This window comes from Pseudophryne corroboree, chromosome 4 (genome assembly GCF_028390025.1).
Source record: "Pseudophryne corroboree isolate aPseCor3 chromosome 4, aPseCor3.hap2, whole genome shotgun sequence".
Classification (NCBI taxonomy): domain Eukaryota; kingdom Metazoa; phylum Chordata; class Amphibia; order Anura; family Myobatrachidae; genus Pseudophryne; species Pseudophryne corroboree.
Genome location: NC_086447.1, coordinates 188,431,783 through 188,448,930, shown reverse-complemented (window position 1 = coordinate 188,448,930; position 17,148 = coordinate 188,431,783). Strand labels below are relative to the sequence as shown.

The window sequence follows — 17,148 nt, the reverse complement described above, 5'->3', positions numbered from 1 at the left end:
TCAAGATAATATATAACATGTAACAGTCTCAGTAATATCAATGATAGTTTATTGAAAGATAATATATAAAATGCAACAGTCTCAGTAATATCAATGATAGTTTATTGAAAGATAATATATAAAATGCAACAGTCTCAGTAATATCAATGATAGTTTATTGAAAGATAATATATAAAATGCAACAGTCTCAGTAATATAAATGATAGTTTATTGAAAGATAATATATAAAATGCAACAGTCTCAGTAATATCAATGATAGTTTATTGAAAGGCACTCGTTTAGAAAAGATTCTACAAAAATATTTCTGCTCTCCCGTTTTTGTTGCAGAGGCATTTTTACATACAAACATATAAGGACAGGAACAGTTCTATGTTCTTCCAATGGTAATCCCTCCTGCCAATATTAGGGTCACTTCTGCTAGTATTACAGTAAGTCAGAGATGAGATACCTTCGTTTAAATCCATATGTTATGGGAAATGACCTTCTGCCAGTGGTGTGGCCACTAGGAGGTCTGCAGGGGTATCTTCTACTCCCCTTGCTGAAAAAGTTTTAAAAATGGCGTGTAAGCAGCTGGCCCAGAAGCTGCAGACTACTATCTGTCACTCCGCTTTAGCTTTTCTTTACCCATACCCAAAAATGACAGCACAGATTGGGGCTTAAAAATTACCCATACCCAAAAATGACAGCACAGATGGGGGATTAAAAAAAGGAACGTATCTCCCTGGACATGCTCTGGCCAATCAGTAGTGCAGCTGTTTGTAACCAACAGTCTTATGCTCCTAACATGGACTAGTGGCGCAGTCCAGAGAAACAGCAGAAGAAGAGGGGGAGACTCTGAAGAGTGTGTTTCCCACCATAACCTTCGCCCCACAGCACAAGATCCAGGTGCTGACACCTGAAGTAGTATGGCAGATTAGAGGGGAGAGCTCACTGGGCTGGGTATCAGGCTGTATCTGACTTTGCACTGAAGCGATGGAAGATGGGGGCGATGTGAAACTGGGACCAGGCAGTGTTCTTTTTGGGAGGTGGAAGATTAGGATGAACATATCTGAATCAGAATATACTCTCCGTTCACTTAATGCATACTACTTAGTTTAGTACTACACAGCCTTTGCCATATAATAATGATAAATAACGGTTTTACTCACTTTTTATAATGGAATATCTCATGCTATACATAATGACAATTTCTGAACTTTGCTGTTTGAAACAACATTTTGCACTTTCGTTCCAGTTACCGCTTAAACTTATGTCAGTCAGTAATGAAGTTTATTTGTATTTATACTACGAATAGATATCCTTTTATTTGTGTACATCAAATCTGATACATTATATGGATAGCAAAGCCTTCTCAGGTCAATGGAGTACATATCATGTTATTGATAGATGTCATAAATACTCTGCACTGCAGGAACCAATATAAATAACATCATCCCTGTACAGTGCTGTGTATAATAACGGTACCATATACATAAATTATAATAATAATAATGATGATGATAAACGGATGGTAGTCTGAACTACTAAGTTGGTGGTTGTACAGTAGTGGCCAGATACAGACCTCTCATTTATTTCTATGTTGAATAAAGTTAAATGTGGAGAAAAAACAAACCTGAGTTAATTGCAGTAAGTGCTTGTGGGCAGAGGAGGTAAGATGCCACAGAAAATGATTGAAGGGATAGGGGCAAGTGGAGAGGTGTCAGGACACTGACTGAGGACCCACCGTCACTATATCAAAGTCAGGATGTACTTGGGGCACATAAGTATATGTCAAAAGGGAGGAAAAGAAGACTCTTGTGTGGGTACACTCTTGTAATGGATCAGAGAGTATTGATAGGTAAGTATATAAAAATATGATTTTATTAGGTATATTAAAAAATGGATAAGTGTATCCAACGAAACAAACAACACTGAAGCCAATTAATAAACAGTATAATTTTCAAAAAGTTCAAGAGATTCCAAGAATTGTGGTCCAATACACGTGACAGATGTGTTAATCTATTCGCGATTTTTTGGACACAATATGATGGATTAAGTGGGTAAAAATATGGTTTTATTTAGTATATTAAAAATGGATAACTATATCAAACAAAACATACAACACTGAAGACAAATAGTAAACAATATAAGGTTAAAAAATTAAAAATATAAAAAAATTGTAGTCCAATGCACTGTCCTTGCCCTTGTTCAGTGAACTCTCATCAGTGATCCCGGAGTGGGAACGTACGTGTAGATCTACTATCATACCACACTGTAGACGCCTGATCCCATCCGGTCTTGGAAGCTAAGCAGTGTTGGGCTTGGTCAGTACTAGTATGGGAGACCTCCTGGGAACACCAAGTTTAGTAGAACCTAGAGTAACCAGGATACTCTATGCCTAACATTGACACCAGATTCACCACTAATGTTTCTTCTCAGTTTTATTGCCAATCTATCATCTATTACATTGGTCCTAATCTAGTACTTTTGGTGACACTTCTTGACATTTTGCCAAACATTAACTTACCTGGATAACAACCTTGCAGATAACTCATACGTAATATAATTAGTAACACCTCTTACAGGGCAGCTAGGCGTTAAACAGCCTCAGCGGTATACACTGGTGAGTTATTCCAGCATTGACCTATAATTAGTCTTAATTAATAATCTATTGTGTTGTGTCCAAAAAAATCACGAATAAATTGGCAGACCTGTCACGTGTATTGGACTACAATTTTTGAATCTTTTAAATTTTTGAACCTTATATTGTTTACTATTTGTCTTCAGTGTTGTATGTTTAGTTATCCATTTTTAATATACTAAATAAAACCATGTTTTTACCCACTTAATCCATCATGTTGTGTCCAAAAAAAATCACAAATAAATTGACAGATTTGTCACGTGTATTGAACAACAATTTTTGGAATCTCTTGAACTTTTTGAAACTTATATTGTTAATTGTCTTCAGTGTTGTTTGTTTCGTTGGATATACTTATCCATTTTTTTATATACCTAATAAAATCATATTTTTATATACTTACCTTTCAATCCTCTCTGATCCATTACAAGAGTGCACCCACACAAGAGTCTTCTTTTCCTCTCCTTTTGACACAGTTATTAACACTGACTCTGGGTGCACCACCAACTTGACCACAATAGGGGATTTCTTCTCCCCTTCAATTGTCGATTTTGGTTTCCTTACTTGATTCAATACCATTGATCTCAGAACGGTGTGGGATCACCCACATATTTGGCGCATACGTATATGTCAGTCTTCGCTCCCCCTCATGTCAAACATTGCCTATGCCACTGAGTTCTGCCTGTGCTCTCGGTCATTAATCATTATTCTGTCCATTGTTCAAAATTCTTGTCTTTAAAAACTATATATGCTAAAATATTACACAGTTTCCAGCATATATTACATTTTATTCAGGAATAGGAAGGTGTAAACGATCTCATGTGAATAGAAATGTTACTTGGAAAGGTTTATAATAAATAAGGGGGAGAACAAGCCTTCTACAATGCAGGCTACGAACATGGGGCTCCTGCCAGAAGCACCTGGTCTTTAGTACACCTAATGGGGTGTGCTGAGCACCACAACGTGTTAAACAAAGCATATCTATAAGATACATATATATATATATATTGTATGGACTACAATCTAGGGCCAGCAAGTTCTCTCTCTGCTCCTATACCCAGTGTAACTGAAGGGGACACACAGTGAGAGCAAATAAACAAGCTACGGAGAGAGGGAAACAGATGAGTCTGCCTACGGCATTACCCAATCTGGTCTATGATGCCCCTTTCACTAAGGAGGTATTAAACCATTACCAGGGTCTCCACATCTGCAGTGAGCCCATCAAGGGGCAGTGTTCCTTAGTATGTGGCTCTGTCTCAGGGTCAGCCTGCATAGCTGGTGAGGTCGTCCTCCCAGTACCCTCTTCACAAACGAAGAGCAGCTCAGATTTGACATCCTTGGCCTTGGGGAGGGATTTCAGCAGGTGATTGAGAAGACGTGCTCCAAGAGCTTGGTCCATCCAGTCACAGTTGAGAAGCAGATTGTGGAGCTCGTGCATACACTGGATGTATCCTGTACTGAATCTTTGCTGGATGTCCACACTCTGGGAAGTTTCACCTTTGGAAGCATAGTACACATGATAAAAATGGATCATTGCCTTTAATTGGGATATATCATAGCCATACATGTATGTTTGCAGTTTATCATGTAAAGAATACAGAGGCTTGGTTTTACCCTCTCCATATGAGATTGCTGCACTAGTGTTTGGGTTGCTTAATAACCTCCCTTTTATGTCCCCTCTCTGAAACAATACTGCCTTTCCCCGAGCCAGGACATCAAAGCCTGTGATCCCTTGATTAGGCATAATATAAAATTCCTCTGGGACCTCTCACCTTTAGTCACAGTTATACCTCTTTCACACATAAACCCCAGCTTTAACCCAGCTCGGAGAAAGGAAACTGAACACTGGTTGAAGTTATTCCTGGGTCGTCACCGTTCACTCTGGACCCAGGTCTTACAGTGACCGGGGTATTCCAGTTTACAGTGGACGCTTGGAGATGTCATCTCCAAGCACTACTGTGTCCGCCAATCAGACCCTTTTAGGCATGACACGGGTCATTGTGACCCAGGTAATGATGTTCACACAGGCAACCTGGGTCGGTCCCAGGAATAACACTGGTACCAAGCAGGGTGGGGACCCAGTACACCTGACCCGAGTTTGGTCTGTTCACACGTAGTCGAGACTCGGGTCAAGCCACAAGATCCGTCAAAAACCAGGGTCCAAAGTGTATGTGTGAAAGGAGTATTAATCACAAATTTGGCCAATACCTTCAGCTTTGTAATTTTTATTCCTCTTAACTTGGCTCCCATTGTAGACCACAATAAATTCCTTTGGAAACTTTTTGACTTCAGTACATAAATTCCCGTGCCTCAAATTGTGTCTTCAATGTATGAATTTCTATGGCCTCTTGATTTCCCACAACCAACCTTTTAGAGTTAGGGGTGGACGTGACTCCAGAGGACTGGGAAAGAAACAGGCAAAATGCTGCTAGATCGTCTATGTGCATCTACAAACGCATGTTCTGTTGGTACCTTTTGCCTTTGCGCATATTATGCTATTTTCCCTCTTTTCCCCACAAATGTTGGGGGGGGGGGGGCTGTGGGGATGAAGGCATTCTTAGTCACATATGGTGGTTCAGCCCATTACCTAAGAGATTCTTGGCAGCAGTACAACATTTTATAGCCTTCCTCACTGGTATTACTATGCCTTACTCCCTCTTGACTTGGTATATCCAGATATACACAAACATGCACAACAGCTAATCAGCCACGTCTTTAGTGCTGCCAATTGCACTATTGCTGCCCACCGGAAACATACAGATACTGCCCCTCTCTATATCCTACGTAATCTCATCTTGAACACCTATCACTTTGAATACATATCCAGCATTCTATTGACCGTCCTGACAAATTTGCTACTATTTGGGCTCCATGTCTGTCTCAGATTGAGGCCACTTCCAACTCATCCTCCAGTTGATTTATAGGCGCATTCTTGCTCTTTTATGTTTTTGCCATACCAGCATTTCCTTACCACCCATTTTTCCCATCCCCTCCCCTATCTTTCGCCTTCTCTGCTCCCCTCCTCTCATTTCCTTTCTCCTTCTAATCCTTTCCTCCTGCCTTTCTTTCTTTTTTCGTTCCTGTATTCTTTTCCCTTCTGTTCTCTCTATTGAATACAGCTCTTATTTCCTTGTTCCTTTCTTTTCTTTTGTCCCACTGAGTTGCCATACATTGACTTTACGCATCTTTGACAGTTTTGACTAAAGGCTTGCCCTCTTGCTATGCTCAGCTCACTTTTTGATTCTTTGATTTTTATTCTGCTGTACAGGGTAGTACACATGGAGAGATCCGTGCTTAAATTCTAAGCAATCTGACTAGATTGCTTAGAAGTTAAGCACGGATCTCTCCGTGTGTATACCCCACAGCGATAGCGATGCGTGGCCTCACGCGTCACTATTGCCGGTGCTAGATTGGCCTGCAGGCAGGCACAATCTAGCACATTGCTCATTTCACCGGTGGGTGAAATGAGCGCCCCCGTCCCCCCTCCCTCGCTCAGCACACCGCGCTGTGTGTTGAGCGGGGGAGAGATGTGTGCTGAGTGTTCATGCTAGATCACTCAGCACACATCTATGGGAGAATCTTCCCTGTGTGTACTGGCCTTACCTCTGTTTTGTTATCAAGAAAAAAACAACAATGAAAACTTTATAAAACAAAAACAGCTTTGATTATTATAGCTCGTTGGGCTGTGACCTCTCATAGGGGTATATTTACTAAAGGTTGATTTACGAACATTTAAAAATGAATATAAAAAAAATCTGTTAGTAAAATGGGTTCAGTATGAAATACCGGTGATCGGGATGCCGGCGGTCACATGACCAACAGCGGCATCCCAACATTGGATGGGGTAAGTATTTTAACCCTACCCTAAACTTCTGGGGGTGTCAGCTAGGGCTAACCACCTCCCCTAGTGCCTAAACTGACTTCTGGGATGCCGAACGCATCCCAATAAAATGTGTGTTTTAACCCCGGAAGCCCAACATTGATTAAGATCAATATTAATCGATCTGAAATCGATTAAAATCGACCTTTAGTAAATATACCCCATAATTTGTGGATGCCACTGTTGCTATTTTTATTTACGGAGAGGTGTATCTAAAATACTACAAGAACAAAATAATGAAAGTTGAACCTGCAAGCTTTAAAACTACATGTTACTGCAATATTTAATAACATTTACAAATGTGCACACATTGGGGTGGATTCTGAGTTGCAGGTGAAGAGACTGTAATTGCGGGCAACTAGGAAAGAATGCTTTACTTATGCTAATGTGAGAATACGTAGGGCTAATGAGGGGGTCCACGTGCCTGCAAATGGAAGCCATGTTGTCTATTGATGTTACACTAGCCACCACAACAATCATCAGTGCTGGATTAAGGGGGGACGGGACAGGGGAGGTCTTCCTGAGGCCCCCACACACAGGGTCAGTGTAACACTGTATTTGCCAAAAACAGGTGTCTAAAAACTTGCCATTTGTGCCTGTGAACAAGGTTAGAGAAAAGGAAGACTCTTGTGTGGGCGCACTCTTATTATAATTCTAGTGAGAAAATGTGGTTATTAGTGAGTTAAAACATAACTTTTAATAATTCCATAAAATTGATTTAGTATCCAACAGTTAAAAGAACAAAACTCCACATAAAAGTTAAGAAAACAGCATTCTCTTAAAAATGAAGAGTATGTTCTGGTTTGTCTATATCAATTATAGAAGACACAAACAGTACTGCAGCCGTATCTTACCACACCAGTCCAAGCAATGCTTGTGTTAATGAAGCCTAAATCATACTTGCCTACCTGACCCTCTCCATGAGGGAGAAAATGCTCTGTTTATTATTATTATTATTATTATCCTTTATTTATATGGCGCCACAAGGGTTCCGCAGCGCCCGATTACAGAGTACAAATGCACATAAAAAATAGGAAAACAGTGACTTACAGTTGAATACAATATAGGACAAGTACAGGGCAACTAAGCATAACTACACCAGTAAACATAGAGATAAGTTCCAGGTGGTCAAAAAACTGTGGGATCTGGGCAGTTGAGGATTATTAAAGTAAGAAAAGTATAAGCACATGAGGGAAGAGGGCCCTACTCGTGAGAGCTTACATTCTAAGGGGAGGGGTAGACAGACAGGGATGACACAGATGGGGTACATAGAGAGCGTGGAACAGAGGGTTATGTTGAGATTTGGCTAGGTTTGGTAAAGAAATGGGTCTTAAGAGCCCGTTTGAAGTTTTGTAGAGAGGTGGAGAGTCTGACGGGGAGAGGTAAAGAATTCCAGAGAAATGGAGCAGCACGTGAAAAATCTTGGAGATAGGAGTGGGAGGAAGTAATCAGAAGACAGGAGAGACGGCGTGCATTAGCAGAGCGAAGAGGACGGGTGGGAGAGTAAAGGGAGATAAGGTCAGAGATGTAGATGGGAGAGGAGTGGGTGAGGGCTTTGTAAGCGAGTGTGAGAAGTTTGAATTGGATTCTGAAAGGGAAGGGAAGCCAGTGGAGGGCCTGTAGGAGGGGGGAGGTAGACGTAGTGCGATTGGTGAGGAAGATGAGCCGGGCAGCAGCATTGAGGATAGATTGGAGTGGAGAGAGGTGATTGTCAGGGAAGCCAGTTAAGAGGAGATTACAGTAGTCCAGTCTGGAAATAATCAGTGAGTGAATAATGATCTTAGTGGCATCCTGTGTGAGAAAAGGTCTGATTCTAGAAATGTTTTTGAGATGAAAATGACAGGTTTGTGAGAGGTGCTGAATGTGTGGTTTGAAGGAGAGGGAGGAGTCAAGGATTACGCCAAGACAGCGTACTTGGGGGCTAGGGGAGATAGTTGTGCCATCAATGGATAATGAGATTGTGGGAGGTGAGGCTGTGCGGGAGGGTGGGAAGATGATCAGCTCAGTCTTAGACATGTTGAGTTTAAGAAAGCGCTGAGACATCCAGGAAGAGATAGCAGAAAGACAGTTTGAGGTACGAGTGAGGAGAGCCGTGGAGAGATCAGGGGAGGAGAGGTAGATTTGAGTGTCATCAGCATAGAGGTGATATTGGAAGTTAAAAGAACTAATGAGTTCACCTAAAGAGGACGTATAGAGAGAGAAAAGGAGAGGACCAAGAACAGAGCCTTGGGGGACACCAACAGTTAGTGGAAGTGGGGGGGAGGTAGCATCATGAGAGGAGACAGAGAAGGAACGATCAGAGAGGTAGGAGGACAGCCAGGAGAGGGCAGTATCACGCAGACCAAGAGAGTGAAGGATTTGCAGAAGGAGAGGATGGTCCACAGTGTCAAAAGCAGCAGAGAGGTCAAGAAGAATAAGCAGAGAGTAGTGGCCCTTAGATTTGGCTGCATGGAGGTCATTGCAGACTTTTGTGAGGGCAGTTTCAGTGGAGTGGAGAGAACGGAAACCAGACTGGAATGGGTCAAGCAGTGAGTGAGAGGAAAGAAAGGCATGGAGGCGATTATAGACAATACGCTCAAGAAGTTTGGAGGCAAAGGGGAGGAGAGAGATGGGTCGATAGTTGGAGAGAGTGTTAGGATCAAGGGTAGGTTTTTTAAGAATAGGGGAGACAAGAGCATGCTTGAAGGCAGAGGGGACAGTGCCTGATGAAAGGGAGAGATTGAGAAGGTGGGCAAGATGGGAACAGGCAGAAGGGGAGAGGTAACGGAGGAGGTGGGAGGGGATAGGGTCGAGCGGGGAGGTTGTGGGGGGAGGGGGGAACGGATGATGGCCATGACTTCCTCGCCAGATACATGGGAGAAAGATGTCAGAGTTGGTAAGAGGGAAGGGGAGGGGTGGCAAGGGATGGGTGGTGGCTGGTTGCTGGTCTGGTGGGAAGTGATATCCTGACGTATGGAGTCAATCTTGGATGTGAAATTAGTGGCAAAGTCAAGAGCAGACAATGAGGAAGGGAGAGGAGGTGGTGGTGGGCAGAGGAGGGAGTTAACAGTGGCAAAGAGGCGCCGGGGGTTGGAAGACTGTGTAGAAATGAGGATTTTGAAGTATGATTGTTTAGCAAGGGAAAGGGCAGTACTGAAGGATGAGAGCATGAATTTGAAATGGAGGAAGTCTGCTTTAGAGCGTGATTTCCTCCACTGTCGCTCGGCAGTACGTGAGCATTTTTGTAGGTATCTGGTGCATTTGGTGTGCCAGGGTTGAGGTGTTGATCTGCGAGGGTGAATAGTGGTTGGCGGAGCAACAGCGTCAAGGGCAGAAGTAAGAGATGCATTGTATAGGGATGTGGCTTGTTCAGGGCATGTGAGAGAGAGAAGAGGAGAGAGAAGGGAGTCAAACAGGGAGGACAGGGATGAGGTGTCAATAGCCTCAATGTTACGCTTCGTGATGGTAGCCTTAGGAGGGAGAGATGGGGAAGCAGAGATAGATAAGTTGAAAGAGAGCAAATGGTGGTCAGAGAGGGGAAAAGGGGAATTGGAGAAATCAGAAATATCACAGCGGTGAGTGAAAACCAGATCCAGTGAGCTCCCGTTCACATGGGAGGGTGAGGTGGTCCACTGGGAGAGACCAAGTGAAGAGGTGAGGTTAAGGAGTTTAGAGGCAGGTGATTTTGTGGGGTTATCGATAGGGATGTTGAAATCACCTAGAATAATGGAGGGAATGTCAGAAGAGAGGAAGTGAGGTAGCCAGGAAGCAAAGTTGTCAAGGAATTTGGAGGAAATGCCAGGTGGACGGTAAATTACAGCAACTCGAAGATTAGTAGGTTGGTAGAGGCGTAATGCATGGACCTCAAATGTAGAGAATGTAAGAGAAGGTTCTGGAGGTATAAGTTGGTATGTGGTTTAGAAGGAAGGTTATCCAGCGCTCATGTAGGTGGGTATTTGATTTGCCCTAAGGCTGCTACCTATTTGCAGAAGTTCCTCAAACTTCGATAATGGTAGGTACAATATGGGGTTAGGTGCGCCAAAGGGACAAACTTGTGCTTATTTGAAATGGATGATGTTTGAAATGATACTCAAACTAATTGTTGAATCTCACAATGGTGTTCTTTATTTTGGTCAGAAAAAGGGGGGGGGGGAGGGGTGGTAGCGGATATGGAGGAAAGGGGAGTGAAAGAGCTGGGGGGAGGGGGAATGGAAAAAAGTTGTAATAAATAAGCTGTAAATGTAGCAATATCCGTATTAGCGGATATGTTTTTTTTGGTTAATATAACGTATTGGAGGCACTCAGTTCAGTGGCGTCCCACCTCTGTAGTGCCTAGAGTCTTGTAATACTGTCCAGAGCCTGTGTGTGGTAAATTTGTTTGATCAGAAAAAAATGTGGAAGAATTGCAGCAAAAATGGTGGGGGTCCCCCCGGAGGGTCGGTGCGGCAAGGGGTCCTGGTGATCACTAAGGGTTAGGTAATGAGGGCTCCGGACATACCGTCCGCCCCTGGGCTCTGTCAGTACACAGTGTCGCACTTTTGAGAACACTGTGACTATCTGTGCCAATTGGGGAAGCGGTCACCGTCTTGGAGAGGGAGAAGGACGACTGCTTCTAGCCCTGCTGGGCTGTCTGCCGTGTCCTTTCCTCTCCTACAGAGTCCCTTACCTTGTCCTCGTAGCCCCGTCTCGTTCCCTCTTGCCAGCGGCCTTCTCCGTTCTTCTTCGGCGGCGTTGTCCTCTTCCTTCCGGGTTGCTCCGATCACGTGATCAGGGTGCGAGGTCGCGATGTGTTCGGTCCGTGAAGCGGCGGCTCCCTCTCTTCCGTTTTCGTTTGCTTTACGGCTCTGTTTGTCTGGAGGTTATATTGAATATTAAAGTCGTGGATAAAAGCAAGGTGCTATGGTTCCAAGTTGGTATGTGTAGCTTGAGGGTAAAAGGATCCCAACACCACCCCCATGGCGACCCCCGGGTCGGGGTGTGTGTGAGAATGTGAGGCCCCCAGCAGAGAGAGCAGCAGGAGAAGTGTGTCATGAGGAGTAATCCAGGTTTCTGTAATGGCCAGGAGGTGCAGGGACTTGGAAATGAAAAGGTCATGAGTGGGGGTCAGTTTGTTGCAAATAGATCTGGCATTCCAGAGTGCACAAGATAGGGGGTATGAGTTTGTGGGAGAGATGTGAATGAGATTATCAGGATTGCTGTAGCGTTGAGGTAGGAGTAATTTGGAAGGAGAAGATAAAGAGGGTGTGATGATGGTGCTGGGGCCTTGGCTAGGAAGGGAGACTGCATGCGTGAAACAGGGAGGGAGTGCAGTTTGATACTGGTGGAGGAGAGGTGAGGAGACAGGCAGAGGAGGGAGAGAGCAGGGTTGAGTGGTGGGGTATAAGTGGTGTGAAGGGGCAGAAGTGAATTGCAATGGGGAAACAGAAGAGGGGTAGGGAGGCAGACAGAGGAGAGGAGAGAGGATGAGATGTAGGAGACTGTGAGAGAGGGATAGAGGTGGTAACAGGGGACAGAATAAAGGAATAGAAGGACAATGAGTAAGGGGGGTTGCCAGCCTGGCCATAGTGTGGATGGTGTGTAAACTGGTAGTAAAATGAGAATAGGAGGAGGAGTGGTGGCTGTATGAGAGAGCAGTGAAGTTTGCAGAAAGAAATACGATTTGCAAGTATTTAAAATGATGTTAATATCTACAGATTACCAGTAAATCAAATATTTGGTGAGCTAGGTAATTGATAAGAAAGGTGTTTCACCACAGGTGATGGCAATCATACATTACCAGGAAAGTCCAGGAACAGAGTATTTTCTCCCTCATGGAGAGGGTCAGGTAGGCAAGTCAAGTATGGCCTAAATTGGTTTAAAGATTCAAATGGAGAATTGGGACCTTTTGTATCCATTTCCCATCATCCACATTTGGTCTTGCAGAGTATTCACATTCTAGAACCCATGGATGAGTGGTTTTCCTTAGGAATGTTTGTGTAGGTATGATTGATAATTGTGTCCAGGCCACAGTATTTGTGCCTGTGTACAGAGATCAGCCGGTTCAGAATCAGGCCTAATATTAACTTTGAGAATGGGAACATAAATGCTTGTGTAACCTTGTCTTACGTACTGGCATCTAACTCATATCAGTCTGGTCTATCAAATATCTGAATAGGCACAATCACTCCTGTATCCCATCATTTGTTTTTACTGACTTTTAGATACAAATATTTTATAACAAGTTTACTAGTCATCTTAGAGATTGCATGGTTATACATTATATACCTGACTGAGATCAAATTAATTGAGAGGTGAAATCGCTGGTCCCTAGCCAAATAACTTTGTAGGACAGGCTGAAGCACCCAGAATCAGAGGGGATTATTAGTTACCATATGTTGTTGTTATCATCATGCTGGTGTTTCCGTATCTTCAATAAACACAGCTCCCTCTAGTGACAGAAAGGACAAGTGCAGCTGCTGATACAGCTAAACAAGGTCTCACCTGTGGATCTATTCTTTTGAATATTCTCCAGGTGCCTCACAGTCATCTCCAGTATGTCTGCTTTCTCCAGCTTAGACTGCTAAAACAATAACAAAAAGTACAGTTATTGGGGCTGCATTCCATGTATTGCAGTATGGGAAAATATAAACCAATACCTTAAAAGTGTGAATGGCTATATGTATATATATTTATAACATATACTCAATCATAAGAAAAAAGTGTGTCTTTTGATCGGTTCACATGCAGCATAATCTAGGACAGTGGTTCTCAAACTCAGGACCCCACACAGTGCATGTTTTGCAGGTAACCCAGCAAGCGCACATGTGTATTAATTACTCACTGACACATTTTAAAAGGTCCACAGGTGGAGCTAATTATTTCACTTGCGATTCTGTGAGGAGACCTGCAAAACATGTGCTGTGTGGGGTCCTGAGGACCGAGTTTGAGAACCTGTGCTCTAGTCTGTCCCAGTTCCTAATTAGTGAAAAAAGTATACAAGAGAAAAGAACAGGGTTGTGCCTGTGAGCCAATTAATTGAAAAATATGCACTGGTGCTTTAATAAAAGCATACCTCCCAACATGACCCTCTCCAGGAGGGACACAATGCTCTGCTCCTGGACTTCCCTCTTCATTTGTGATTGCCGGTACCTGTTTTGAACTAGTTAATGGATAAGAAAGGCGTTTCAGCACAGGTGAGGGCAATCATAAATTAAGAGGAAAGTCCAGGAGCAGAGCATTCTGTCCCTCCTGTAGAGGGTCATGTTGGGAGGTATCTAAAAATAACAATACATTTATTTGAAAACACATATACAAATAATCAATATTAAAAACAATTCTTTGATAGGTATACTTGAACCTCAGAAGCAACATAGGTGAGTGTATCCATATGTGGCAATAAAGACACACTAATTTGTGTAACAATGTCAGTGCGACATGTATCAGAATTCCTTGACAGGAGACTAATAGTTATTTTTGTAGCAGTCCCAATATATGATACAATTCAATCTGATATTGTTATCCAGCTGGAAATTAAAATCCAATGTGCAAATATATAATACAGTATGTAAGACCGTTACCCTCAGCAGCTTGTCAGAACCTCAGACTCAGTATCGTAGTTCACACAGGAGATCCCGCTGCAATGTGTCTGAGTTGCGTGCTGTAGCTAAGAGCTGCTACTCTCTTTATTCCTGCGTCCGGGACAGGGAGGATGAGAGCAGAGACGCGTCCTGACCGAGCGTCCTCGGTCTGGGCGGCTGATAGCGTCCTTGTTCGTCTCAGCAGCTAAGGCTTGGTGGGTGGCGGCGTCTTTGCTGATCACAGCAGCGGCAGTAAATTATGCACAAGAGACAAGCGGCCGGGGCTCTTGGTATTACAGTCAGTTGGAGAGGCTTCCCCCAGTGAGGTCAAGCAATCTGCAGGAGTCATAAACGCGTTTCATCACTTCATGTGACTTTTTCAATAGGTAATACTCCTTTAGACAAGAAGCTCTTATATACAGTACCTCCAAATTAGAACATACACCTGTACATCTGTTGATAGGTATTTTCAATTGTTCTACAGATTAAAATTAAACCACCAGACAGCGTATTTAATAGATACATATATGTTTAATAACCATCAGGAATGATTCACAATTTTAGGGCAAGAAAACCATTTCCCAGCCCTAATAGCAGAACCACATAATACCAGATATCTTAGATGAGTTTGGTCTTTATACATCAGCAGATTAATACATTTAGCAGATTACTAGTAGAGAACAAAATGTATGAATATATTAGGGAACAGAAAACTACCGCGAAGTAAGAACTCGTGAGCAACAAGGAAATAAAAATAAATAGAATAGATGTAAAACTAAAGAGAGGGGGAGATTGGTCCAAAGATGGAACTAGATATATTGATATATTGAAGATGAAAAGATTGATCTACAGATCAATCTCAATATATTCATTAAGTCCTTCGGGAACGAGGGTCCTTAATTTATGTATCCAGACAATGGGGGTAATTCCAAGTTGATCGCAGCAGGATATTTTTTTAGCAGTTGGGCAAAACCATGTGCACTGCAGGGGGGGCAGATATAACATTTTCAGAGAGAGTTAGATTTGGGTGGGTTATTTTGTTTCTGTGCAGGGTAAATACTGGCTGCTTTATTTTTACACTGCAATTTAGATTGCAGATTGAACTCACCACACCCAAATCTATCTCTCTCTGCACATGTTATATCTGCCTCCCCTGCAGTGCACATGGTTTTGCCCAATTGCTAACAAAAATCCTGCTGCGATCAACTTGGAATTACCCCCATTTTCCGGTACACATAACTTTCTAAAACTATCTCCCCCTCTTGCAGTGGGTTTAACCCATTCAATCCCTGTAAGTGTGAGACTCTTGGGATTTCCAGCATGACATTCTACAAAATGTATTGAAACTCCGTGGGGTACATTTACTAACATTCGTAATTTCCGAAAATAGGTCAAAGTTCAATCACGAATGACATCGACAGTGTAAAACTGCAACTTTTTGAATTTATTACGATGGATTTACTAAGCTGTCGTATTCGTGTTTTTCTTTTCTTCCGATGTCGATGTCATTCGGTTTTTTTTACCTAATTTTACGGCAGTGATTAGCAAAACACTGCCGTTTTTTTTTACAATCAATCTCGGCCGGATCTGTGTGATCCGTGCTGGGGTTCTTTTTATTTTTTATTTTTAATTAAACAATGTAAAATCCCCCAAAAAAATGCGTGGGATCCCCCCTCCTAAGCATAACCAGCCTCGGGCTCTTTGAGCCGATCCTGGTTGCAGAAATATGGGGAAAAAAATGACAGGGGTTCCCCCATATTTAAGCAACCAGCATCGGGCTCTGCGCCTGGTCCTGGTCCCAAAAATACGGGGGACAAAAAGAGTAGGGGTCCCCCGTATTTTTAAAACCAGCACCGGGCTCCACTAGCTGGACAGATAATGCCACAGCCGGGGGTCACTTTTATACAGCGCCCTGCGGCCGTGGCATCAAAAATCCAACTAGTCACCCCTGGCCGGGGTACCCTGGGGGAGTGGGAACCCCTTCAATCAAGGGGTCCCCCCCCCCAGCCACCCAAGGGCCAGGGGTGAAGCCCGAGGCTGTCCCCCCCCCATCCAATGGGCTGCGGATGGGAGGGCTGATAGCCTTTGTTGTAAAATAAAAGATATTGTTTTTAGTAGCAGTACTACAAGTCCCAGCAAGCCTCCCCCGCATGCTGGTACTTGGAGAACCACAAGTACCAGCATGTGGCGGAAAAACGGGCCCGCTGGTACCTGTAGTACTACCACTAAAAAAATACCCAAAAAAACACAAGACACACACACCGTGAAAGTATAATTTTATTACATACATACACACATACATACATACTTACCTTATGTTCCCACGCAGGTCGGTCCTCTTCTCCAGTAGAATCCAAGGGGTACCTGTTGAATAAATTCTACTCACGAGATCCAGGGGTCCAGGCTCCTCGGCAAATCCAGGGATAATCCACGTACTTGAATAAAACAAAAAAAACGGTTGCCCGACCACGAACTGAAAGGTGACCCATGTTTGCACATGGGTCACCTTCCCACGAATGCCAGAAACCCACTTTGCCTTCTGGCTAAGTGGGTTTCTTCAGCCAATCAGGGAGTGCCACGTTGTAGCACTCTCCTGATCAGCTGTGTGCTGCTGTCCTCACTGACAGGCGGCACACGGCAGTGTTACAATGTAGCGCCTATGCGCTACATTGTAACCAATGATGGGAACTTTCTGCCCTGCGGTTGACCTAAAGTGACGTCACCGCTGAGCAGAAAGTTCCCATCATTGGTTACAATGTAGCGCATAGGCGCTACATTGTAACACTGCCGCGTGCTGCCTGTCAGTGAGGACAGGAGCACACAGCTGATCAGGAGAGTGCTACAACGTGGCACTCCCTGATTGGCTGAAGAAACCCACTTAGCCAGAAGGCAAAGTGGGTTTCTGGCATTCGTGGGAAGGTGACCCATGTGCAAACATGGGTCACCTTTCAGTTCGTGGTCGGGCAACCGTTTTTTTGTTTTATTCAAGTACGTGGATTATCCCTGGATTTGCCGAGGAGCCTGGACCCCTGGATCTCGTGAGTAGAATTTATTCAACAGGTACCCCTTGGATTCTACTGGAGAAGAGGACCGACCTGCGTGGGAACATAAGGTAA

General features: G+C 43.4%; 1 protein-coding gene and 1 pseudogene across 1 annotated transcript in view; one reads left to right on the top strand and one right to left on the bottom strand.

The window, feature by feature from the left end:
- The first annotated feature begins 2,233 nt into the window (after positions 1 to 2,233).
- LOC134913257 (5S ribosomal RNA) lies at positions 2,234 to 2,352 on the top strand (annotated as a pseudogene).
- A 707-nt stretch (positions 2,353 to 3,059) lies between these two features.
- The window catches only part of LOC134911244 (transcription cofactor HES-6-like), a 39,217-nt gene continuing 25,128 nt past the window's right edge, over positions 3,060 to 17,148 (bottom strand). The window contains exons 3-4 of the mRNA XM_063919543.1: positions 12,957 to 13,035; positions 3,060 to 4,114 (exon numbers count right to left, since the gene is read on the bottom strand). Coding sequence (XP_063775613.1) covers positions 3,807 to 4,114; positions 12,957 to 13,035 — 387 coding nt within the window. The 3' untranslated portion in view covers positions 3,060 to 3,806. The remainder of the gene's footprint in view (positions 4,115 to 12,956; positions 13,036 to 17,148) is intronic.